Source organism: Larus michahellis, chromosome 3 (assembly GCF_964199755.1).
Source record: "Larus michahellis chromosome 3, bLarMic1.1, whole genome shotgun sequence".
NCBI classification, from domain to species: domain Eukaryota; kingdom Metazoa; phylum Chordata; class Aves; order Charadriiformes; family Laridae; genus Larus; species Larus michahellis.
In genome coordinates, this window is record NC_133898.1 from 82,458,491 (window position 1) to 82,484,256 (window position 25,766).

Genomic DNA, 25,766 nt, shown 5'->3' on the forward strand with positions numbered 1-25,766 from the left:
GCCCCCCCCTCCTTTCCCCCGCCGTCCTCCGTGGACGCGGCGGGCGGCGTACACGCATGCGCCCCCACGCTCCCCCCCAGCTCCCCGACCCCGCGTGCACGTCGCGCGGGTGCCGGCGCCGCGGCCAGGCGAGACCGCGGCGGGGCCGCGCTTCCACGCGGCGCCGGCCGCCTTGCCGGGCCGGCGCGCGCCCCGTCCCGGTCCCCGTCACGCCCGGCCGCGTCCCTGAGCCCTGGCCCACGTGCGGCCGTGCCCCGCGGGCGCCGTGGGACGGGGAGGGCGCGTCGCGGGTGGGGGTGGGGAAGGAGGAGAGCGGCGGGGGGAGGGCGGGCGAGCGGGCTGGCCGCGCGGCGGCGAGTGGGCGGCGGGGGCGCGCGCGGCGGGGGCGGGGGCGCGCGGGGTCTCCAGTGGGAACCGTGCGTTCCCTGTGGCAGCGCCGGGGAGGGCGGGGGGTGGGGAGGAGGGGAGGGAGGGGGGAGAGCGGCCTGCTCCTCCCCGCCCCCCCCCCTCCTCCCCTCCCCTCCCGCCTCTGCCCCTGCCCCGGGGCGGCGGGTGGCGCTGGCCGCGGCGGCTCGGGGCTCAGTGTCCTTGTGCGGAAATGACACACGGTCCCGTCACGTCACGCGAGAGCGCAGCGCGCGGACCCTCGCACACAAAGAGCGGGGGGGGGTGTGGGGGGGGTGGAAAGGCGGGCACCAGCGGCGGCCGCTCCAGCCGCCCCCCTGCCGTCCCGGGGCTCCCGCGGCCCCCGCGACCAGCCGAGGTAAGTCCCGCTGCCGCCGCTCGCCGGGTGGGGGGGGACACACACGGGGACACGCCGCTCCGCGCAGCCCTCGGCGGGGAGCGCCGCCCCGGCGGGTAGGGGAGGAACGGAGGAGGAGGGGGGGGGTGGGAGCCGCGCCGGTGAGGGAGGGAGGGAGCGGGGCGGCGGGAGGCGCGGGGCCGGCCCCTCCCCCCGGCGGCGACTCGCCCCCACTCTCTTCCCCACATCCCCCCCGCGGCGGCGGGGCGCGAGCTGCCGGTGGCGGAGTGTGGGGGGGTGGTGGTGTGCTCTTTGTTCGTCGCTTGGAACGTTGCTATAGCGCTGCGGCGCGGGGCGCGCGCGCCCGGCCCGGGTGCCTCCATCTGCGGGGGGAGGGGGGGGGGGCGGTGTGTGCTAGACGGGGTAGAGTGGAACGGTCACGCCGCCCTCACCTCCAGCCTCACCTTGCCCCCCCTCTCCCCCGTCCCTTTCCCCCCGCCCCCCCCCCGCGCGCCGGCCACATAGATCCGCCCGGGCAGGGTCCGGACCGGAAGCACCAACCGCCGCCGCCGCCGCCTCGGGCTCGTGGGTCTGACCGCGGAAGCGTCCCCGGCCGCCGCGTGCGGGGTGCGCGGGGGGCGTCTCCCTCACCGCAGCCCCCGCCCCCGGGGCGGGGCCGCGCCGCCCGCGCCGCGCCCACGTGGCCGCCGCCACCGGGGGAGTCCCGGCGGTTGCGCCACCGCCCCCCCCCCCCCCGCCACTCCCGCGGTGGCTTCGCGGGAGCCCTGTAAAAGCGAGAAGGGGCCGGGGTCAGGCCGCTGCCTGCTGTGGACGGTGTCCGGGGCGTCGAGCCGGTGGTTCTTTGGTCACTCGTGCGCCGCCGGGAGCGGAGGAGTCGGCGGGGAACCGTTCCCCCCTGCCCATATGGCCGGGTGCCTCTACCCTACTTTCCCCTGCGGTGCGTCCGCGCAGCCCTTTGTCAACAGAAGGGAACAAACTCTGTAGCGGCGGCAGGCGATCCGGCGGCCGGCCAGCGGCCATGTGACGGCCGCCACACAGCCTTGACGCAGCCCCAGAGCTCTTGGGGCTGAAGTGCGGGGTAGAGCCTGTCGCTGCCACCCGTAAAAAAACAGCCTATGCCCGACCCCTGGGGCAGAGACGTTTGAACAGGGGGAGAAAAAACCCTTTTCCCTGCTTCTGCTTGATACCTAGTCACCGGATTATGAATTTACATGAATGATTACATCTAATAAAACAAATGTTTGCCAAGATATGTTGGTAGATTTTCCTCTTCTCTCCTGCTAAATCAAACTCAGCATTGGACCAACTGCGCTTTTTATCTTTGCTAAGTACTTTCATAGCTTAGGTAAGTCCAGCTTGTAAAAAAAAAAAAAAAAAAAAGGGAAAGTTGATTGCAGTTTGGATGAGATTTTACATTGCCTGTACAAAGTTCATCTGGAACAGTATTTTAAAATACAAGCAAAGAATGAGGGGAAAGAGAATAAAGCATTGAGGAAAACAAAATGTTCCTAATAGATGGGGGGGGGGGGAAACCTAATTGAAGCAAACCAAAATTGACGTATTAACTCTGGAAATAAACTAGGTTAGTATTTTGCTGGCCAGTGCAAGATTAAATTGGTGTTTGATAAAATACAGGGGACAGGTTGAGAAAACTTCAGCTTTAGGCAACTTGTGGGAAAAATGAGAAGGGTTATTTAATTTTTTTTTTTTTTAAATTTAAACTGCATCTGCAGATGTAAGTAAAATGAAATTAAAAGAGACCCAAATTGAGAACATGCCCTGTAAGTTCTACTGGCAAAATGCCCTTGTTGCAAGGCTGGCTTCAGTGGAGACTTGAGGCTTCCTGTCCTCTTCCTCAGGGCAGCAGAGGAGGTTTTCAAACTATGTTAAGTATAGGGATTTTAGTGTCCGTAAGTGTAATGCTTCCAACAACATCTGCTGGTTCTTTTCAAAATATTTTTTCATAATTTTAGACTTGTTATACATGTATTTATAGTCGGAACATGATTGTAATGGTGGAATACTGTTTTCTAAGGTATTTAATATTTCAAGTATCAGTACTGGATATCAATAATAAATTTTACTCAAGAACTCCACTCTTGGGTCACTAGCAGCCCCCTACTACCTCAAAATTGATAGGATAGAAAACATCTGCTTTTAGTATTCTTTATATTGTCTACTTGTGTTTTGCTCATTCAGTTAACTGAGGCAACATTCTTGTTTCATAGTTTTTTCAAGATGGGTAGTCAAGTTGAAATAGATTATTTTTTTTTTTTAATTAAAGGGGTTTCAGGTATCAGACTTCTTCAACCTGCTGCCTTTTTAAGTAACTTCCCAAGCCTTTTCAAAATTTTTCCTCAGAAAAGTCACAAGTTATAAGGAAACCTACCTAAATATGTACAAAGTACAGTCAGGTGGACAAATCAAACAGTACAGATTTCCTCCTCCCTCCCCAGTTTCTGTCTGTTATAATAGTTTTAGGTGTAATTTGTAACATTAGGAAGTTACCTTGTTTCAGGCAGTATACTCACAGTGACCCTTTCTGGTTATTTGCTTGTTCTGAGCATCATACCAATAAGTGTGGTGATGAGGTTTTCAGCAATAGAAGGATAATTAAATAAAAAATAAAAATATTTATGAAAATGCAAAAAAGTCCAGGAAAAAAAAATCCATTGTGTTGATTTTTTGAGAAGTCCTTGTCAAAATTCTGCAAATTACTGGTTCATGGAACTCAACAGAAAGCAAACATTGCCTCTAAGAAATACATTTTACGGCTCAATTTTGGAGTGGTATTTATGTGTAATTCTGTTGAATTGAATTTGAGCAGCATTGTTTTTTACAAATTGGAGGAATCAAATGTACCCCGAGGATAATTGCAATACTGAAATTATTGAACCCAGTGCTACAGCCAGGAAGTAAAAGATGCAGATTACTTGGCTCCCAAAGCAGAACCCAGAACTCTTAGTTCTCTCTCTAGGTTTGCTGCTGCAGCCCAGCAGGAGAGCTTTTCAAGAGGCAGCCTGGAAAGCCACACGCGCCCCAAGCAGGAGGCAGCTCCTGGGCAGCCTGCGCAGAGGCGCCTGCCTTCGCTCCTGTCTCCTGCTGGGGCTGCAGGGCTGCGTGTCAAGAACGGGTGCTTGCTCTCGTTATTTCAAAGTGTTATGCAGGAATTGTTCTTCTAAAATTTCATGAGGGACAGTATGTCGCACTGTCAGTGGGTGGTTGGAGCAGCCCTCGGCTCACCTGCTGCACGGGACAGGACTATTTCCACCTAACCCACACCTGCTTTCGAAACTGTGGGCTTCCCGTGGGAAGCATCCATTGCTTTCTGTGTTTTATCCAGTGCATGTTTCACGTGAAATACAGAGAGAGACCCAGAGACAGGGAGCAGGACCTCAGACACTTGACTGTCCAGTGAGTGCCTTAACTACTTGCTGAGGCTCAGTATATATACAATAGTTTTGGTTGTCTCTGGGTAAACCACACTCTAGTTATGTAGCATAATAAATACCATTGTCATTTAGTGATAAAGTCCTATTACCAGAGGCATATGTAAGAGGAGGTGCTGCTTTTGGCTGTTAAACACCAGGTCAATGTACAGATCTTCCTAAATTTAGACAATGTTAGCTCCTTAGGAGGAGGTACTGGTTTTTTGGCTTTTTTGATATTCCCATCATTTATTTAGCTTTGCTAGGTTACCTGTGCTTTAAGAGGGGCGTTGTATCTCTCACTGCGTGTTGAAAGCAAGGAAATTGGGCAGCTTATTCCACATATGTTATTAAACACATTTTAATGTTGCTAGCAAACACACATAACTTAACTTTTGACCAAAATGTAAAGGACAAATCCTCTCTTCAGAAGCAAACATCACTCAAGTAGAATACTTTTCATTGAAGCCTCTGAGTTTTATATATGAAGCAATGTACCACCATGAGGTTTTAAAAGGAATGAACATCTTATAATACACAATATCTCAACCTTTGTATTTCTAATAACATTCTTATAATCAATAGTGAAGAATTAGAGAAGAAATAGTGAAGAATTCCTGCCAACCTACATGAAGATGCAAAAATATTTAGTGGGATGGTGTGCATTCAAGAAGCAGCATCTACACATTTACCATGCGTTAACGAACTGAACAGTAGTGTGTTATGCAAACATTTAGATTAATAATGGCAAACTTCTATAAAAGTGATAACGGGCATTCTTGTTATTTTAGGGTATATTAGTTAAGATAATGATTCATTTACATTTGTAATTATAATTAACAAATGTTATGAAATCAGAATTGCTTTCCACCACATACAGCATGTGTGCACTTTTATTCCTTTCTACATGGGTTTTGTGCCTTTTTTTTTCAGTTGTCGGAACTTAGATGTGTGAGTTTGAAGAGTAAAGAGTTACATTGTTTAGTTATGAACAGCAGAACAACAGTATTTTTTCTGGTGGACTTTTTATGTTTGTTTTTTTAAGTCAGAACTTGCAAGTCATCAATCAGGCTGTCTTTAGGAATGTTTGCAAAGGCAGAGAACTGCCTTGATCTTACATTATCAGCCAGATCTTTTCTCTTTGCCTTGCACTTTTACAACAGTCACAAGCATCAGACAGGTAGGGAAAGCATCCTCCAAGGCCAACACATGAGTAATTGTTAAGTGGTAGATCAGAGGAGGAGAATGCACGTGGTGGCATGGTTTAACTTAGGCTTATGATTCAGTTCTGGTTTATATATCAACAACTAAGCAGGTACACTTTTATGCTACTCTTTAGTAGCATTCTGCATTATACTAGATGATATGAGACTAAAATACCTTTAGAGTATGATTTGCAATTTGCTCCCTTACACATGAAATCTTTTGTACCTAAGCTCTTTAAATCCTTAAGGTTTCAGTGCACATTTCGGGTAGGCACATTTTTGGTAATACATGCTTCGGGACTCACAGCTTTGGGCTGTGCACTGAGGTTCCCTGTTAGCCACCATGAATACCGTTTCAATGTTGAATGTTATTAGCAAAATGTTACAATGATACAATGAAGTATCATAACCTGGTGAGTCTTTTGAGTAGAGGCATGTGTCTAAGTGATACCAATGGAAGTAGGGAGCGTTGAGTCCCTTCATTGACTTGTCTCGTTCCTCATCTAACCTGATGAGAAGAAGGGAGAGCTGGATCTGTGGGAAGGGGATTTGGGCAATAGTGACAGCCAAGGTAATAAATAAATAAAACAGATTTTCTGGCTCCCAAATACCTATTTAACCATTGTGCCATTCGTAAGTGAAATATCCTGCACTTATTTATGACTGTTCTCTACGAGAGTCCCAAAGTACTGAGTGTATTCTGAAAATGGGTGTTGAATGTGTGCCAGATGCAGAGGAGTTCCTAGTGCAGCAGTCCCAGCAGAGCTCAAAAGGTTTTGTGTATGTGGTCCACCGGAAACTTGGTATCTAGAATTTATAGCCACCTACAAGTTTAGCTGGTTGCTTAGTGGGATTTCTGGATCTTGCTGCAAATCACAAGATCAGAAATCAAACGCGCTTAGATTCGTGTCTAGAGTTAGACTGTAATGCATACTGAATTTATTTGAAGTAGCTTAACTTGAAACAGGACACAGTGCTGTATATCACGTTCATTCTCTGCAAATAGGCTCATTGTACATTAGTTTAAAAAGAATAGTATCGTCGTTTGCATGATTGCAAATCTAGGTATTTGTATTCACTTTTCTTAGAAGAATGAAGCTTTACTAACCTTAAGAAAACTGTCTTTTTCGGTTGATCTTTTTTAACTGTTTTGGAAGTGTCAGGATGTGTGGGTGAGTCTGGAGGACTGAGCCAAAAGGAATGTTTGTGTCTTCCCAGGTGAGTGCTGGCATCCCACAGGCTTCGTTGCGTGACACCTAGCAGTGGCTCAGCACAAGTGTCTGTACAGTACCAGCACTAGTAGCTATCAAGGCAGTTTAGATGGGAAGGTGAGTACATGCTGATTCATCAGCAAGGTGTTTATTTTGAGACATTGATTACATAGAAATTTTAAACTGCAAACTGTTTTCAAGGAGGCCGTTCTCAATAGATGAAACGTAGGCAGTAAAATCTAATGATTTATTGTTTGCATTGGGAGGATGGGGTCCGTTTACTTCTTCTTCCTTGATTGTTGAATTTGTCCAAGTGCTACACATCTTCCTGTCTATCCTACATGAGATAAGTTTAAGTAATGACTACTAGAAGCAGACTGCCATTAATCAAAAGAAGAGTCTCCTTTGAGGAAAAAGTGAGAGTATTAGCTATTCACTTCATTTTTAGTGCTCAGAGGTGTAGGATCCATAATCAGGGTTATAAGAGTTACTCTTCCTGAGCGTTTTATCCATGTTTCAGCATAAGCATAGAGAAACAGTATGTTTACCTATTGTATGCCTGTTTCATTAGGCGTTTCTGAACTCTTCACATTGTTTGGAATTTTACTTTACACACAAGATAGCCAGAGAAAATGCTTCTAAAATAGCTTGGTTCACAAGTTAAAATATTTACAAGCAAAATCCTAAAACTTGAAGCTTAAGGTTTATGTTCATATTTTGTAAAGCATGATTTTTTGGCCACTTCAGGTGGAAATACCTGAAGTTTCAGCTAAAATTTAGAGAAACAGTGCTTAGGCTACAACGCCAATTCACTTCATTAGGATCAGGATCTGGCTATTGACGTAGCTGCTGTTGTAGGTGTTTGGTGTATTTTGGAATCCTCCTTCCAGATCCTCTTTTCACCAGAAAGTAGGATGTGCTGCAGCATCCATCTATATCCCAGCAAGATAAAGCTGCCAAAGCTGTTTGCTCTGCCAGTCACCACTGCAGACCCGGGCTCCCAGTTTCAGCACAGGGTGCTCAGCCCTTCCTAGAACTAGCTAACTCCTGTCCTGTGGATAGCATTGAGTCAGAATTAGCCTAAGGATGATACGTCTATTTATCTTCTGTTTTGAAAAAAAAAGACTTATAAGGTAAGAATGAAATATGTTTGTATACTCAACATGACAAAGAACGACTGACAGGTGTTTGTTTTACTGGATGGTTTTCTTACTCAATTGCTTTGTGTACTGTTTTGTCCCAAGTTCTTTTAGGTCTTTTTTTCTCCAGCTTTGTTTATTCTCATAATCTGAGCCAGAATGCTGCCTTAAAACAGATTTTGACACTGCTGCCTCTTCTACGGAGGCAATAATTACTATTCATAAGTACTGATTCACTGCAAACAGCATTTTAAAGAATCTGACATGTTTTATCTTTAGCGAACTTTAAACAACCAACAAAATTATTGTTGTTAACCTTACATGGGCGTGCATGCATGGACATGTACACGCACACACACAGACTTTCCCCCTTCCCATAGGCCCTGATTTCCTATGGAAGCAATGATGCAGTTGCTCTGTTGATATCTCTGTGTCTGCTCACTACTTACTTGTGAGTCCATTGCTACCCAAATTTGAAGAGAGATGGTTGTGTAAATAGATGGTAAGTGGAGTTTCATGAAATGGTTGAACCGAGCCAGTGGCTTGCTGGTGTCGGAGAGATTTTTAATCTTTCCTTTCTGTTCCAAACTTCGTGCATGCTCCTGAGCTGGGACCGATTACTTGCCGTACTCTTTGCCTCTCTGAGTTAGAAGAAAAGTAACCTGGCAAAGAAAGAAGTGAATTGTGAATTGTTTTCTGGCAGCTTTATCAAGCTGGAAGAGCTCACTTAAGGTGGGCAGCCATGCTTGACCGAGAGAGCAGGTGGGACTATGAGGCAGGAAATCAGAGGGGCAGCTGACTCCTGTGTCTTGACAGGAGCTGTTATACGTGCTTCATTTTCTCATAATACCAAAGTTCTTGCAAATCTCACAAGAAGGTAGGAAACCAGATAATGAGAGAGAGATTACAAGGGCTTCCCAAAACTGGGTTGGAGCTCATGCTTTGTTTGGCACCAAAGAGTTCAAATACAAAACCGAGTATTTCCAGGACTCATTGATTCTGATGTTCTTTTGACTATTCACTTTTAATTGTATTCTGGCAGTTCGGAAAAAAAAGTAAAATCAACATAAGTATTAACACTTTGCTTCGAATATGTGAAAATGTTTTGACTTAATATCATTTGACCTGAGTTTAGGATAGCTTTGGTCTTTCTGCTCTTGCGTCCTTTAGAAAGTTAACCAAGGTATGCACTTTGCTTAAATTTTTGCTTTTTCCAGTTTTTAAAACTGGATGGCTATTCAGTGGCTATTCAGATCTTCATTTATCTTTTCCTTCCACTTTCCTTGCATTCTCTCAGAGGAATTCTCCTAAAGCATTCTTCCTGTTTGAATAGCAGTAGTAGCAGGAGTTAGAAGGAAAACACATTCCCTATATCCCCTCCTAAATATTTCCTGTCATTCCCCCCCACTGCCACCTTTATATTCTTCCCTTCTGACTCTGTGTGTTTGCCATCTTTTCAGCATTTTGCTCTAATAGATAAGTCTAGCATTATCTGGAAAACCGTTTTGATTTCCATTACAGAATATTCTGTAGTGGTGTCGACAGATTTGCTTACTGTCACCTCCGGCCCTCACAAAAAGATTCTGTGTCACACTGCTTGAACACTGGCACAAGTTGATCTTGTACCACATCTCTCAGAGCTAAGCCTAGTGCAGTGTGGAAAAGTGTAAGAAAGATCTGGAAACTGAATGTCAATGTATCTGGGATATCAGGGCAAAATAAGAACATGTAGTACTATGTGCTTTTCTTAAGGTTCAGTGCAGCTTTTAGATGGTGCTGTGCGAAGTACACTGTCTTAGGATTTTTCATAAAGAGCTGTAGTGGCTGTTTCTAAATTCATAAATAATGTTGGGTTAATAAGACTGGGTATTAACCCTCACCAGTGCTTATCAGGTAGTTTTGGAGTTGGTGTGGCCAACTTACGTTTCATGCTGTTGTCATAGAATAATTTGGGTTGGAAGGGACTTTAAAGGTCATGTAGTCCAACCCCTCTGCAATGAGCAGGGACATCTTCAACTCGATCAGGTTGCTCAGAGCCCAGTTCAACCTGACCTTGAGTACTTCCAGGGATGGGGCATCTACCACCTCTCCGGGCAACCTCTTTGTCCTGTTATGTCTCTACAGAGTTTGCACAAGTTTAAGTGAAGTGATTATAAGCTGGCATAATTTATATGTGGATCAGTTAATAAACGCAACTCTTGAAATAGGGGATTTTGGTGGGTAAAAGGAAGAGATATCTAAGGGCCCTACTTCTAACTGAGAGAGACTTTTTCTGGTGATGTGATGATGAAGGCAATCTCATGTTATCCTCTTGAGGATGCCCTTTATAAGGCTATATATGGGGACCGTGTTGAAGATCAGCACATCAGAGGATGTTTTGGCTTCTAGAGTAGTATGAGCTGATTTTTATAACCTCATGCATCTTTTGTTTGGGTGTGTGTGCTACCCATTGTAGTGTATTCGTACAAAATCTTACCCTCAATGGGATCTCATACTTACCATTAACAGCCATCAGTTACTGTCGAAGAAAAATTCATAACTACTCAGTATTCGAGTGATTGCAGAGTTTTTTAACACTATTTTGAGATTAAAAAAAATAATTCCATTGAACGGTATTCGAAAGTAAGATAGAGACTTTTTTCTCCTTCCAAAACAGATTCCCTCTCTTTCTCTCCTCATTTCTCTTTTAAATTTCATTATAATTCCCACTGCTGGACTGTACGTACACTTTTGATTGATGGGTTGCTTTATTCACTTGCTCCAGCAGAGAGAAGCCTGACTTGGTTTCAGACCTTGGCTAAAGGACAGGCAGGAACAGTTGAAAGAAAATTATTCGAAAGAAGAATGTAGCTGTGGAAAATGTAAAGCAGTAATATTCTGGGGCCAAGTAAACATAATGCTGCGTGTAAATGAACATGAGCGGTGTGTGACAGTTTACCAGTCACCAGTTTACCAGTTGAGAGTGTCAGTTTGCAGCTGTGTGCCCTGTAACGGTCCATGAGATCTGATTAGGTTGTTTGCTTTGTAGATCTCCAAAAGATTTAGAATATCTTTTAGGAATATGTCCACAGATTTATGTTTGCCCCCAAGCAACTTGCAAAATTAGTTTTCAAGGAAACAGAAACACAACTGAGTCTTTCATATGAGAAATAATGCTAAAATCATGCTAGAATAATAGAAATACTTGGTTTTCCTTTCAAAAAGCATTCTTACATTATTTAGAGGCTGACAGTTAGAAAAAAAAAGTGGTTACTGTAGTTTTACAGATTGCTCTCCTTGAATTAATGCAGTCCATATCAAAAGATCAAAGACTTCTAAATGAAAACTTACTCCAGCATGTATATTCCAGTTTATGATGAGTTTTCCTTGTGTGATGACTTTGGATCACCCACAATGACAATATAAAAAGACTGTAATAAGAAGTAGTGACTTGGTACAGGATGGAGAGTTTAATACAGTTAACTTCCATTTATATACTGACACGGTAATTTATAGAGAAGGTTAAAAGGAATTTAAATTTTCTCCATGCCAGAAAAAGACATATAGTTTTAAGTACATTCCTAGCTGCTGTATGCAGTTTGCCATATAGTTTGCAGGTCTATAGATGGCCATGAAATTTATTGAAAATAGCTACGTTCTACAAATGTACAGATTGGAAATTATTCATGGGCTGTTAATGCCCAATGGTTCTAGATTAAAAGTAATTATAAGAACAGATGCAGGTATTTCCTGATTCCAGAAGATGCTGGTATTTATTTTTGTATATTTTTTTTGTTCTTTAGTGAAATAGAAGATGAATTCAGCTGAAATCACTGCTGATGATGAAGGTAAAATATTATATTTTGTGTAATTTATGATCAGACAAAAATACTTGTTGAATGAAAGCCTTTGTAACCTGATAAAGAATGCACTTGGATCAAGACAAATTACATTAATGGTTTTTAAAAAGCTATCTAAAGCACACCGTTACCTTTGTTACTCATTTTATTTTCTGCTCTACGTCCTTCCTCCCCCTCAAAAAAAATCTTCCTACTGTAACTTTATTTGTTTATACTTTAGACTCTTCTTTGGGGAAGAAACTGTCATTTACTGGATGACAGAATTGTTCCTAGCATAATAAAAAACTTGATTTTGGGGTGACTTCACCATACAGTTATCGTACAAGTCATAAAAAATAATGATGTTCTTCAAACCACATTTTCATAAAAAAGAATCAAACCACAAAAGATTGTATTAAGGGTGTCATGGTTTTCTGGAGAGAGTGCTTTATCTTTCTGAACTTTCTCTTTTTCCAGTAAAAATTCCTAAAAAAACTATTGTGAAAGTAGAAACAGAAAACGAAGATGAAGCTCTAGACTGCTCAGTAACATCCAGATCTGCTGAGAAACACACACTGGATGGCGCAGTTACTTGCCTACAGGATTCCAACAAACGGAAACAGACCTCACTTGGGTGTGATGGTTCAGGGAGCCAGCAAGATGTCTTACCCAGTGTGAAGAAAAGACGCTTTACACAAGAGGTGACTTCTCTATACATGACTGCGCGATTTTACTGTTCATATTTCATAGGCTAAATTCATTGCTGCGATAGGCAAAATGCAAGTCAGTTAACTAGATTTGCATTAGTAACGAGTTTGAATCAAATATGGCTAATCTTAACCCAGTTTGCGCACGTTACTTGTCTGGGTATTTCTTTAAATAATGTGATCGTATCTATGAAATACACATATAGGTTAATTCATTCATGTGAAGTATATTTTTGTTGCTTGTCAGAGAACGTAGGAGCAGGTAGTGATTTGGATTAACTGAGCGTGACTCTGATTACAGTCCCTCTCATGTCACACAATCCTTCCGCTGGATCCTCAGTGGTAGAATCAGGGCTGTAATTCTTCCTTCTGTGACACGGATTTTGATGTCAGTGAGACAAGTATAAATTTGTGCATTACTTGAAAGATAAAAATGCAGGGATGCAGAAGACGTCAGCATATCAAGAGCAGAATGTATTACAACTTCTGGTGCACCAACCCACTTGTGACAACCCAGATGTCTGTCCAGCTGGTGAAGGAGATGCCCAGTCTCTTCCATTATCCTGTTCTAGTGTTTCACCTCTCTAACAATTGGAGATTTTCATTAATCTTTGCTGAAACTGAGCCAGTTTCTTTTTGTCCTTGTTCTTTTCAGTAGGGAGAGCGGTGATCATCTGTTCCTAGAAAAGTCTTCTGCACACGAGAAAATTGGTGTGATGTTGTCCACCTTCAGCCCTTCCTTTCCAAGACTAAAATTCTGTTTCTTCAGCTCTTTTTTTAGGAGTCACCTTATATTTTTGTTGTTCTCTTTGAGATTACTGAAAGGGTAATGTCCAGTGTTGGAGTCACATCTCTTCAAACACCCTCTAGAGCAGGATAACGACCTCCAGTTTTTCACACTCAGCACTTTATTAAAATAACCTAGATTCAAATTCATCCTCTTTTGAATAACTTCAGGCCCTGGGTTATATTTAGTTTATGACCTACTCTAATGCACATATCCTTTTCTGCTGTTCTGCTACCTAGCCAGTTATTCCGTGTTGTATTTGTGCATTTCGTGTCTCCTTTCTAGCCATAGCTCTTCATATTTCTTTTTCTTGACTGTCATCTCTCTGACTTCTCGGGGCTGTTTTTTTCCCTGAATGCCTGTGGTAGGTAGGTTTTAATCTTATTACACGGTTTCTTTCTTTTCTTTTCTTTTCCTTTCTCTTTTTCTTTTTACAATTGTTTTACTTACATTCAGAATCCTGAAAAAGCTTCATAATGGTCTCTGAACTGTGCTTGCTTTGGATTTTACTGTTTGCTGTTTGCCTGTAATAAATTTTTAAAATTATTTGAACTTAATTATAACTTTGGACTTATAATATCAGAAAGTGACCCAGTAACCATGATGAAAATTCATTCTGGACCGACCCCAGTGAATCAGCATATTTAGTTAAATAACCAACCAGAAATAGTCCTCAATCCTAACAACACTTTTAAAAGTTAATTACTTTTCTAGTACCAATATTTTGTTTTAGTTGATGACTTCATTAACTATTTCTGTTTAAACAGAGGACAAAATGTTAATTATTTTTGAGAATATCATGCATCTAGTGTATTTACTACACATCACATGGGCATCTATGTATGATAGAAGTAGAGCTGTACTTTTTATGTTATATAACTGTACTATTGGGCTGGTGATTATATTACAAATGACTTTCTATCAGAAGACATTTCTGTTGTGTTTTTTTTTTTTTTAAATTCTAATTGTCACTTCATAACCAGAAATCAATTTTCCCTAATTTTCTTTTCTTTAAAAAAAGCGCAAGACATTTCCAAGTTCTCATGTGTTTGATAGAATCATTTTATATGTTTCTCGAGAATCATTTTATATGTTTCTCGCTCATATATTTATTCCTCTTTACTCATATGCTAGGATATTATGTTCTGTATTCTTACAGATATTTAGACTTCATTTATTAAGCATAATAAAGGTCATAAATTGGCTGGACTTTAGCACTGAGCAGAGCGGTAACTAAACAACTTTTAAAACTTGGCTTAGAACTCCAAGAGATAATGTGAGAGACTATTTCACAATTATGTTGGTCGATGTTTACCAAAATACTGCATTTTGCAAAGATTCAAAGAATGTATATAATAAGAAAACATGCTGTGCATGTGTAATATAAAAAGCAGCACTATCTTATGTGCATTGAGTCTCATAGAACAATATCTTTGATTATTTTTTGATGGTATATTAAAACTGGTCAGCTTAAATAGGTGTAGTATTATTGATATATACATCAATGTTTAAAGATCAGTGTTACAGAAAACCAATTACAAATTTTAAATACTAGAAATACCAGTTTAATGGGAGAATTTATGAAAAGCCATGTTTTTATGCTGTGGATAGTGCTATTCCTGAATTAAAACTGTGTAAAGACAAGAAAATTACAAGCAAAAGGAAAGAAAATGAAAATGCATCTGAAATAGAAAATCCTTAAATATAGGCCCAAATGCGTTGTCATCTGTTAGTCGTGCACTGACTATGTGTTTCTGAAATGCAGATAACCAAATCCGTCCCGCAACCAGATCCAAACACTGTGAGCTGCATTAGTGAAAGGGCAGCAGTTCTGCTGCCATCGCAGAGATCTGCCGCAGTTCTTAGCGCGAGCTCTTCCCCTCCTCCAGAGCACTGCGTCCAAAACTAAGAATACAAACTTTCTCAATACTCACTGTCACTTAAGGCAATGAATTTGTGCTGCTTAATACACATTCTAATATTGCTTTGCCCTGGCTCTGTGTGCGAGGTGTTCATTAATGAAGTTATCCGCACATTGCCAAGTTTTATTATATAATTAATTAGGGAAAAGGTACGGCAGGAGTTCTGATGAGAACTGACAGGCAACTGGTGGCCCGTGGCAAGCTATTTAGTGTAGAAGAAATTGGATGAATCGTACCTTCTATGTGAAGGACTATTTGGAATATTCTCTGAAAACAGGAGTGTTAAGGAAGAGCTAGCTACTTAGGTAGCAGGTTTCACTTTACATGTGAGAAATGTATTCTCCAGAATTGCAGTTTTGTTTTGTTCTTTTGATCTAAAATGGTAAAAGAAATTTGTAATTCAGTGTGGGTGCCTGACTGGGGAGCAGAACTGTGTTTATTGTCAGTGGAAATTTTAATGACCTGCTTTCAGGTGATGCCTGTTTGGGTGAGCTCTGTAACCATCTGGAAATACCTCTGTTTCTCCACTGGCAGGTAGAGGTGGTGTGTGATGACTTTGGTCCCAGTGCGGGAGCCTACAGTTAGGTGGGAGCAATGTGCGTTGCAGTCTGCTCACAATTCGGTGTCTTGTGCTCTGGTATTTTACAAGTCACAAAGAGCTAATTTAGTTAGGGTATATCATATCATTTGCTGGGGTAAAGTCACGCTTTAATAGCTGGTGCTGTTCCAGGGTTCTGGTTCCTTGCTGTCCTCATAGCAAATGTGCTTTAATATGAGCGGGACTGGAGGGACAGGCTTCTAAATGGGACCTGGAAGTCAGGTGTCCTAGGCACCACCATGGCTAGGAATTCTGCGCGCTGTGAAAGATATTGCCTTTGCGTTATGCTTTTATCATCTGTCCATCCACACAGCTTTGGATGTGAAAACACGAGGTTTCATATGTAGGGTTGTGTGATGTGAACGAGAGCAGAACTTGGAAACACAGCTTCAATTTAATTGAGTCTGCTGGTTTCTAAACTGGGAGTGGAAACCAGCTTGTTCGTTCTGAGCCTTTTTTGAGTATATATTGCGTTAAGAAATTAAAAAGTAATTAGACTCAATTTGTCACTGCAGTAAGCAGATGCCAAGTGTGAGTACACATAGGGGCCAGATTAATTTCATGAGTGTTACAGTTCTGTTTTTTCAGAAAGGAATCTTATTTCAAGTTCCTCACTGCAGGAAGTAGTGGGGTCTTCACTAGAATTTCAAATTGCTTGTGGCTCTCAGCTTGGACCTCAAGTCTGTGTTCCATTTGTTTTAATAATTGAATGCAAATTCTGTGTTTTTTATCTAATTATGTTCTGTGGAACAAGCCAAGCAAAATGTTTCAGCACAGTCTTCTCTAAAATCTGTAAGTGTTTTCTCATGCTTGAATTCTGTATGTTGGGTTTTGAGTCTGTTGTATCTACTTAACTTCCTAAGAATTATTTGCAATATATATGTGTTTGCAAAAAAACCCAACCCACCCAAGCCCTGCATATTTGCTGTGAGTTGATGAAAATGCTTCCTTCCAATTTCAAGCAGTGAGGAAGGGTTAGGCATTACTGAGCACATTAATTCCTTAAGAGCTCATTATTGTTTTTCATATAAATAATTTAGAAAATTAGAAACCCATGAGTTTAAACTTCCCTGCCTTTCAGAAATAGAGAAATCTTAGTCTTCCCTTTTGAAATGTACTTTCCACTTTGGTTTTAAGTTTTTATTATTTAAATAGTATACTTTTTTAAAAAACTACTGTCATTCTTAGAATTTGTTTAGGAGTTGTATACCATTATAAAGATTTTAAAAAACCTTTCACGCCAGAAAGAAGAGAATAAGCATAATTTTGGTGTCTTACAGCCTTTGTGGTATGTTCAGAAGCTAACCTAAAGAGAGTGCTGGAATGTCAAATGCAGTTGTTGGAGGCAGTGGCAAGGTCACAGGACTAGGAGTCAGAAAATCTAGATTCTATTCTCGGCTCTGTTGCTGACTTGTTGCCACCCAAATTCCCTACAGCCCGAGATCCTCATATGCAAGGTGAAGCATATTGATACTTAATTTGGGAGAGTATTTAGAGCTCTGTCGGTAAAGAGTACTAAGGATTATTATTGCATTTCTCTTCCATGGAGAAAGCCATGAGCCAAAACAAAACAAAAAACCTAAATAATACTTTACTGTAATTTTATTTTTCCTGGTGAATTTATTAATTTTGATGTATTTAACACAACTAAGTCCTCTGGAGAAAATTTGACTTTGCATATTTATATAACTGCCTGCTTAAGGGGCATATATTTATAGCGAATGTTTTTGAGGCAGTCTTACTAATACAATATTTATTCATTCAAAGGGCCCCCTTTCAAACATGAAGAACAGAGATACTGCCTCACCCACTCAGGTAAATGCAGAGCAGCCAAACAAGAACAAGAATCCTAATGTAACGTGGCTCTGTGAAGAAGAATCCTTCAGTGACATAACCACTCCATCTTACAAAAAACCTCTCTATGGCATCTCACACAAAATCACGGAGAAGAAGAACCCGCCGGGAGCCGAGCAGTTTGCTTCTTACGAGTTGTTTGAAAAAATCAACCCCAGCAGTCCCTCGCATCTTCGGACTTTGAACGATCAACGCAAAAGGGACTCGGCTGCAGCCATTGCCGTAACAGCCGCCACCGCAGATTCTGACCCAAATATTTATTCTTTGATACAGAAAATGTTTTACACGCTTAACACCCTCAATACCAATATGACTCAGCTTCACAGTAAGGTTGACCTGTTGTCTCTGGAGGTTAGCAGAATTAAAAAGCAAGTCAGTCCAGCAGAGTCCGTTGCAGACTTCAGGCCTCCCCCGGAGTACCAGCTGACTTCTGCGGAGCTCAAACAAATCATGGATCAAAGCACATCAGGCGGAGACCTCGCTTGCCGGTTGCTCGTGCAGCTCTTCCCAGAGCTGTTCAGCGACGATGAGTTCAGCAGAAGCTGCAGCGCATGCGGCTTTCTCAACAAAAGGAAACTTGAATCTCTTCATCTGCAGCTTATCCGCAACTATGTGGAAGTTTGTTATCCTTCCGTGAAGAATACAGCTGTGTGGCAGGTGGAGTGTTTGCCTCAAGTCAACGATTTTTTCAATAGATTTTGGGCTCAAAGGGAAATGGAAAACAGTCAGCAGAATGTGCAATCATCCAGTTTTTATGAGACTGAGCAGGTCGAGTCCTCTCATTTTATGGAGGATAAAGAGCAGGAGGAAGCTTTGTCCTTGGACAGGAGTAGTGCCATTGCCTCAGATTATATGCTGGATGCTCAGGATCTCAATGAATTTTTAGATGAAGCTTCTTCTCCAGGGGAATTTTCTGTTTTTTTGTTACACAGGTTGTTTCCAGAACTCTTCGACCACAGAAAATTAGCGGAAAGGTACAGCTGCTTTGGAGACTCTGGAAAACAACTGCTGGATCCTCATCGGCTTCAAATAATCCGTAGGTACACTGAAATTTACTTCCCAGATGTGCAAGAAGAAGAAGCCTGGTTGCAGCAGTGTGTGCAGCGAATAAACGATGAGCTCGAAAATACATATATGGATGGAAGTGAATGTGATCAGATGAGAGATGACTGTTACGATTCTTCTAGTTTACCAGACGATGTATCAATCATAAAAGTGGAAGACAGTTTTGAATATGAAAAACCTGGCAGACGCTCAAAAAAAATTTGGCTTGTACCCATAGACTTTGACAAACTTGACTTTCCCCCTCCCGATTTCGATGTCCCTGTCCCAGATTACCTGTTGAACAAAGAACAGATTAAAAGCATATATGAAAGCAGTCTTTCCATAGGCAACTTTGCCTCTCGATTGCTTGTTCTCTTATTTCCTGAACTGTTTACTCATGAAAACTTACGGAAGCAATACAACTGTAGTGGATCTTTAGGCAAGAAACAGCTCGACCCCACTAGAATTAAATTAATTCGACATTATGTGCAGATACTGTACCCCAGAGCAAAAAATGACAGAGTGTGGACGTTGGAGTTTGTTGGGAAGCTTGACGAGAGGTGTCGACGAAGAGACACGGAGCAAAGGCGGACGTACCAACAGCAACGGAAAATCCACGTGCCGGGGCCCGACAGGAGGGAATTTCTCAGCTATGCAATAAACCCTGAGAGGTTTCGAGAAGAATTCGAAGGGCCGCCGCTGCCACCAGAAAGAAGCAGCAAGGATTTTTGCAAGATACCACTTGATGAACTCGTTGTTCCTAATCCAGACTTCCCCGTGCCTTCTCTGTATTTGCTGTCTGATAAGGAGGTAAGAGAGATAGTGCAGCAGAGCCTGTCGGTCGGCAACTTTGCTGCCAGGCTTCTCGTAAGACTCTTCCCCGAACTCTTTACTCCAGAGAATCTCAGACTGCAATACAACCATTCAGGTGCTTGTAACAAAAAACAGCTCGATCCTATCAGGCTGAGACTGATCCGTCATTACGTGGAGGCAGTTTACCCCGTGGAGAAAATGGAAGAAGTATGGCATTATGAATGTATACCGAGCATTGATGAAAGATGCCGGCGTCCTAACAGAAAAAAGTGTGATATACTGAAAAAAGCAAAGAAAGCAAAAAATTCCTAAGACTTTGACCACTAAATTATTGTCAGGATTATGCTTTGGTTTAGACTGAAGGGCCTGTCGGGAGCCGAGGGTGCTCAGCGTCTAGGACAGTCAGGCACTGAGTTTGTCGCGTTTTAATGTGTGTGTTGCATCTACGTGGGCACCGCAGCAGTGGGAAGTGGCTTACTACATTTGTACATGGGTAAAGACCGTTAAGTCATCGGTGACAGAGCTATCAATGACTAGCTAAGAGCATGAGTTTCACTGGTGCAAATACATGTATTGAAACTGTATTACTCCACTCCCCATTTCTGCATCTTCCTTTTTTATCACTTTCTAATAATAAAGGATTTTTTTTTTTAAATCATTGTGCTCTTCAGGGGCAGTTTTTCATTAAACCCTTCTGAACAGTCTTGGTAGTTAATTTGGAGTTTGAAATTTAAACTTAATTTAAATTTGGAAGTGCCACGTTCATTGGAAATCGTTGGAATGTTAGACTTCGCTTCTACAGTCATTGCAGCTTCACATGTGTTTTGTTTTTGATGATACTGAGATACTGAAAATAATAAGACTGTGTCAAATAATGGGTCAGAATGGTGTTATTTGCATTTTTGAGTGTTACCCAGGTTTTATTTCTGAAAGCAAGAATTAATTGTTGAGGAATTGAGATGTGAGCGTAGACACAATGTGAATGGGTTTTTTTAATATTGTCGCCACAAGCTCAATCCTGCCCCTGGGAGTTCTTTTTTTTGTTTTGTCCAGTGTCACTGCTGGCGCGAGTGAGGATGGCTTGTCTGAATAAAGCCAGTAGAACAGACCCAAGCCTATACCCCTGGAATATCTTGCCATCACCTGCTTGCCACTCAATTTGTCAAATAACAAAAACAACAACAACAAAAAGACACGAAACAAGAACTTAGAAAAATTTTAGACCTTACTGTCTATCAAAATCATGATTCCAAAGGTTTCCAGTATTCATATTGAATTACATATGTAAAAAGTACGTGCAAAGATTGGTTTTGTGATGGAATTAAGTGTTTCAGGGTCCCCATGTATGAGCTGTGGTAATGTAACTTATTCTTTGTGTGAATGCAGCACCATCTGGATATTTCAGGTGTGGGCATATTGAACTCTCTCACTTTGCCAAATTGATTTAGTGTAATTAGTAGCTATTTGGAGACATAACTGTGTATGTATAACTTTGGTTCATACGGTCAAGTTTGCATCATTAATATGTTCAAGTGTAACAAAGACCACCCAGAACCCAATGTGAATTTGCTGTATGATTTGTCACTGGAGAGTGCTGCTTTAAAACTAGTTTTCCTCCTTTTTTTTTTCCTTTTTTTCCTTTAAATACTGACAGAAATGGTGAGAGAGAGTCATCCATGGATTTTTGAGACAGTAAAGACAGTGGTCACCTACTGACCATTGCCGGAAAACCTTGGAGCAATTGTTGATGTTTTCTGTGGTCCTTTTTTGTTGTTTACTTAGATGGGTCATAGTATCAAATTTTAAGTCGGCTCCAGTGTAATTTTCTACTTTAGCATTTGTAAGAAAGTACAAAATACTTGATATTTTTACTTCAGATTTTTAGAGTTTAGAGTCATATTGATCCCTTTCTTTTAAAAGCAAAACAAAATGTTTTTTCCTAATGGCAAGAACTAGTAATATTAAACTGGGAGTAAATCATAATAGATCGTAGCATATGCTCATTTTCCCCATACGCTAGCAACATTCTCAAAGAATGTATGAAGAAAGTCATGAATGTACTAAATAATACACTGATACTGTTTATATCCATTTAAATGTTTCCTGTTGGTTTAAATAATAGCAGGCCATGCACAAAATGGATATCAGAGCAAATATGGCTATAATAAAATGAGAACATTTTACCAAAGATAAAGAACTGATACCACAATGTCTGCATCTTATCTTTCATTTTAGTGCATAAATTTAGCAAACTGAATGTATTGGAAACCAAGGCTTTCTCTTGTAATTGTATGCTACCTAGCACCTCTGTGAAATTTTTCACATGCACTTTTATGGGAGATATAAAACAACAGAAATTATTAACAGCTGCTTAATTTGTTGTTGCGAATGGCTGGCCAGAAGGTAAGAAATATAATTATATTTTCTTATCTTAATGTCATACATGTTTCACCACGTAGTGATGTCAAAGCTCCCAGAAGAATTCGATATATGTTAAACTTTTGTAGAACTGACAGATGTTACTAGCTAGCATGCAAATTTCAGGCATACTGGCTTTTACTGCAGATGTTGACATTAAGTCAAAAAAACAGTCCATTCATATTATCTACTAAGTAATGAAAAAACAATTTTCACCTTTGAAAATTACATTTTTGAAAGTGGGTATAGGAAGATTTTAATCTTTTTTTCTCTTCTGTCTAATTGCTGTGTACATTCCTTGTATCTCACTCTTCACAACCCTTTCATGATTCGTTTGATTGTATGTTTTATAACTGATATCAAGAAAATACAGACGTATGAATAGTGACATAGTTCACTAATGAAAGCTCTTGCAGTGCATCTGAAGTACAGCCACTTCATCCAGTCGGTCAGTCCTGTAAATAAATTAAAGGTATATTATTTTCATACAAGAGGAATGTTGTCTGGTGATTGCTTGAGTACGAGCAGGAGTTTTTTTTCCTATAAAGGCTGTTACTAAGATCTGAGATAACCTTAGCTGGTCAGATAATACATGAATGAAAATACCTGCTGCAGCCATTTTAAAAGACTTCTCTGTTTTTCCCTTTTTTTTTTTTGTTTAAAAGAATAAACCTGTTGTTTTGAAAGTGAGGCTATGATGGGAAGATTGCTAGATATTGAAGTGTTTGGAGCGTGCGTAGCCGTGCACACGCTGGCTTCCTGGGGATGAACATTACTTTCTACCTACCAGGTCAGTAAACCCTGTGTTAAGGTGAATATCAAGTGTCTCTATCTACTTCTTATAGTTTAAATATATCAGCTTTGGATAAGCATTGAATAGCCCACTTCCAACAGCTGTCTAAAAGAAACACTGTAATACATCATAGCTCTTTATTTTTTTTTTTGTCTTACCCATTTTCTACAAATTAAAAACTTACTTAGAAGCTCTGTAAAAGATGTAGAACGGCGCATCAAAAGGGAGATCAAGTATGCATCAGTTTATTGCCCATTAACTGTATTCTATTCCGCAGACAACAAGTTTGCAAATGAGAAAAATCTTTACTTCAAGTCAGCCACTTTGTTATGCTAATGCATTACAGCCACCAAACTGTTTCATGTTCTAGGAAATGTTTGTGACTTTTTTCTTGTCTTCCAAATGCACATAATCTATTTCTAGATACATTTTTTTTAATCTGTTATTTGTTTCTTTTCACTTATTGTTTGATATTTATATTGTGTTATAGCAGTGAGAAACAGGGAATTGTGTGCCCGATGCTCTGCAAAGGCACACCAGGTCTAAATTCGTGCTGGGAGAGGCTAACATGAATTCTACGGCCCCGAGAAGCACACAAAATAATATGCAGGTTTTATGCATAATTTATTTTTATTCAGATTTTGTTTCGCTGATTAAAGGGATGTGAAACAGCTGGAAAATTCAATGTCTTGCCTGTACAGAGGATGGGGCAGAAATTGACAGGTGTTCTTACTTACCGTGCACATTTTAGTTGATGACTCTGAAAATCTATGGGAGAACGAGCGTGGTAGGTTCATGCCTATGGTTTGTCTGAGTAAATCAAACTCCATCACTGCCTTTGCCAAAATTTTTTCACTTCCTTGGTTTGACTTTGTTATTTTTTCCATTTTTCCTGCAACCCAGTTGGCACCAACAGAGTTACAAGTTGGTTTTTCTTTCCCAGGAATATGCTGAAAACATATTTTTAAATGTGCTTGATGTTGTTTAAAATGAAAAGTGATGGTTTAGTTTCGTCTCTTAATTCTCTGTTATGATTCTCTTTGCTAAGGACAGAAAAAGAAAGAAATCCCCATTTGTTTGTCTTCATTCTTTCCTACCTACTTTTTTTTGCCCTAGTAAATATTAAGATAGGTAAATTTCTAGTAGTAACAGTGCTTTCGAAATCCTCATCTCTCCCCCTCCATTATAGAAGCCGTTCATCTAAACTTCTGACCGGTAGTGATAATTTCTTACACAAAACTCTTACACAAATTTCTTACAGAATACTTAATACTCATCATTGTCTTTGTCACGGCTGATACCAATCCTGTTCTGAGAGGTCACCTCTCCTGCAGCAGAGCGCCGGCTGAAGGACCTGCCCTGCGTTGGCCAGTCCCTGTGCTGGAAGCAGGCGACTCCTAACAAAATCAGAACTCCATCATGTTCACAACATTTTCCTTGTACCTCATCTGGCTGGCAGGAGGTTAGCCCCTCCACTGTGTTATTTTTATCCAGCATATTCCTTTTCATTTTTGTCATTTTCTAGATGCCATCTTTCCTAGTGAGTGGCCAGAAAAGCCTGTGACGGGGGCAAACTGCCTGCTTACTCCATTTCCTCACATGTCCCATGGTGGGGCTGTGGTCCCCACTGAGCATTTTTCTTTCATTAACAATTTGGAAAGAAGAACTTTGATGCTCACAGGAAGGGAAGAGCTGCAATAGAAGGGAAATAAAGCTCTTCTGGAGAATATGACACATTCTTTTCCTACTTCTCCCTTTTCTCCCTTCCCCCCGCCTCATCCCAAAAGGCAAACATGAATAGAACAAACCTGTTTTGTTTTGGTTTTACTACATTCTCCTCCTTATTTTCTTTTTAAAGATTTAGCATGACTTCCCAGTCAAAAAATGGGCAAAATCACCATGTATAGAATCACACTAAAATTTGTGTTAATAGATGGAAACAAAATAAATCGTGATTGCCGAAGGCTGGAGGAAGATCAGCTAATTAATATCTCCCCACACGCACAAATGTCCAAGTAATCATTCCCTATTTCCTTCACAAATTTCATTATGGCAAAACAACTGTTTGTCATTGTTTCCAGAGGCATTTTGTAGTGGTGTGTGTTAGTGCTCACTTCCTTGGGAGGCAAAATGCTCCTTTAATCGTTACACTTTGAGGAAGGTACCACTTTGGTTAGCTTGTAAGGTAGTGTGTTAGCAAGTTCTATACATGTTTTCCTGTGAAAAGAAAATCCCGAGGTACCTGTCAGCAGTAGGAATGAGTCACTCAATAGGATCACATCCTGCGTTTGAGATTTGATCTCTTGTACAAAACCTAAGAGTTTGGTTTTATGTCATGTAATGCTGTCCCTTCTCTCTCCTGCTCCATGTGCCAAGAATTAAAAAAACCCAGGGTCTCCTTGAAGTGCTTGACTGTGTGTGCATTGAATAGTGAAGTGCTGGAAAATGGAGAATTTTTTAGTTTCAGTAGTACTCCGGTTTGCATGGCTCCCACACACCCCTTTTTGCATTCCTTTCCCTACGCATGCCATCGTAGAATGACCACTGTGCTTAGCCTGCACAGGCTGTTGAGCACTGTGATTTGGTAGGTGCTGAAGGTTGACTGTCCTCTTCTAATATGCCGTTACAGGAAAAAAAAAACAACAACCCCAAGAAACAACTAAAAAAAAAAACCCAAAATAAAAACCAGAAACACTTCGGTGCTTTTCTGTTCCATGGAAAAAAGAATTTCCTATTATTTTGGGGGTCCAGAAGGGTCAGAGTACAGCCCTACCCCACCCCGGTTGATCTGTAGGCACCAGAACTCGGAACCTATTTTGGAGCGTGGGTATGTGCCTGCTTTAGTTGACCAAGCTGACACTTCTGCCAGACCCGCGTCCTGCTCCTGTGTGCGCAATTCCCTGCCATTCCTCCACAGGATCCTCCCGCGCCTTGTTAGAACTTTTGTTCGACCACTTCTCACTGCTTTGCCATGTCATCTGACTGGAGACTTGCCCATGTTACCAGATGGATTCCATCATCTTAAATTCATGGCTGATGAAGGGAAGATGCACGGCTGATTCCTAGATAAAGGATACATTTATAATGTACGCTTTACATACACACAGTCTATGTGAACCTACCTTGTCTAGAAGTCCCCTGGAGGCCCGGCAAAAACTGTGGCTGCAACATGCCTGTTCCTACACCTCCTGGAACGCATGCTGGCTCTCCTCACCTGGCACTCGTGTCAGTCATTAACCAAGCCTTGCCTTTCTTTAGCTCACCAT

General features: G+C 41.6%; 1 protein-coding gene across 4 annotated transcripts; it reads left to right on the forward strand.

The window, feature by feature from the left end:
• The first annotated feature begins 531 nt into the window (after window positions 1-531).
• Window positions 532-25,130, forward strand: BEND3 (BEN domain containing 3). Of its 4 annotated transcripts, XR_012586268.1 has the most exons (7): window positions 532-763; window positions 6,615-6,724; window positions 11,529-11,573; window positions 12,042-12,265; window positions 17,346-19,286; window positions 22,373-22,497; window positions 23,762-25,130. XR_012586268.1 is itself a non-coding variant. In XM_074581009.1 (5 exons), the coding sequence occupies exons 3-5, from the start codon at window positions 11,540-11,542 to the stop codon at window positions 19,599-19,601; spliced, it is 2,514 nt and encodes an 837-aa protein (XP_074437110.1). In that variant the 5' UTR covers window positions 532-763; window positions 6,615-6,724; window positions 11,529-11,539; the 3' UTR covers window positions 19,602-22,196. The 4 variants fall into 4 exon arrangements, 3 of the variants coding, with proteins under 3 accessions (XP_074437110.1, XP_074437111.1, XP_074437112.1); XM_074581009.1 differs by lacking the exons at window positions 22,373-22,497; window positions 23,762-25,130 and having other exon boundaries at window positions 17,346-22,196; XM_074581010.1 differs by lacking the exons at window positions 6,615-6,724; window positions 22,373-22,497; window positions 23,762-25,130 and having other exon boundaries at window positions 538-763; window positions 17,346-22,196.
• The last annotated feature ends 636 nt before the right edge of the window (window positions 25,131-25,766 follow it).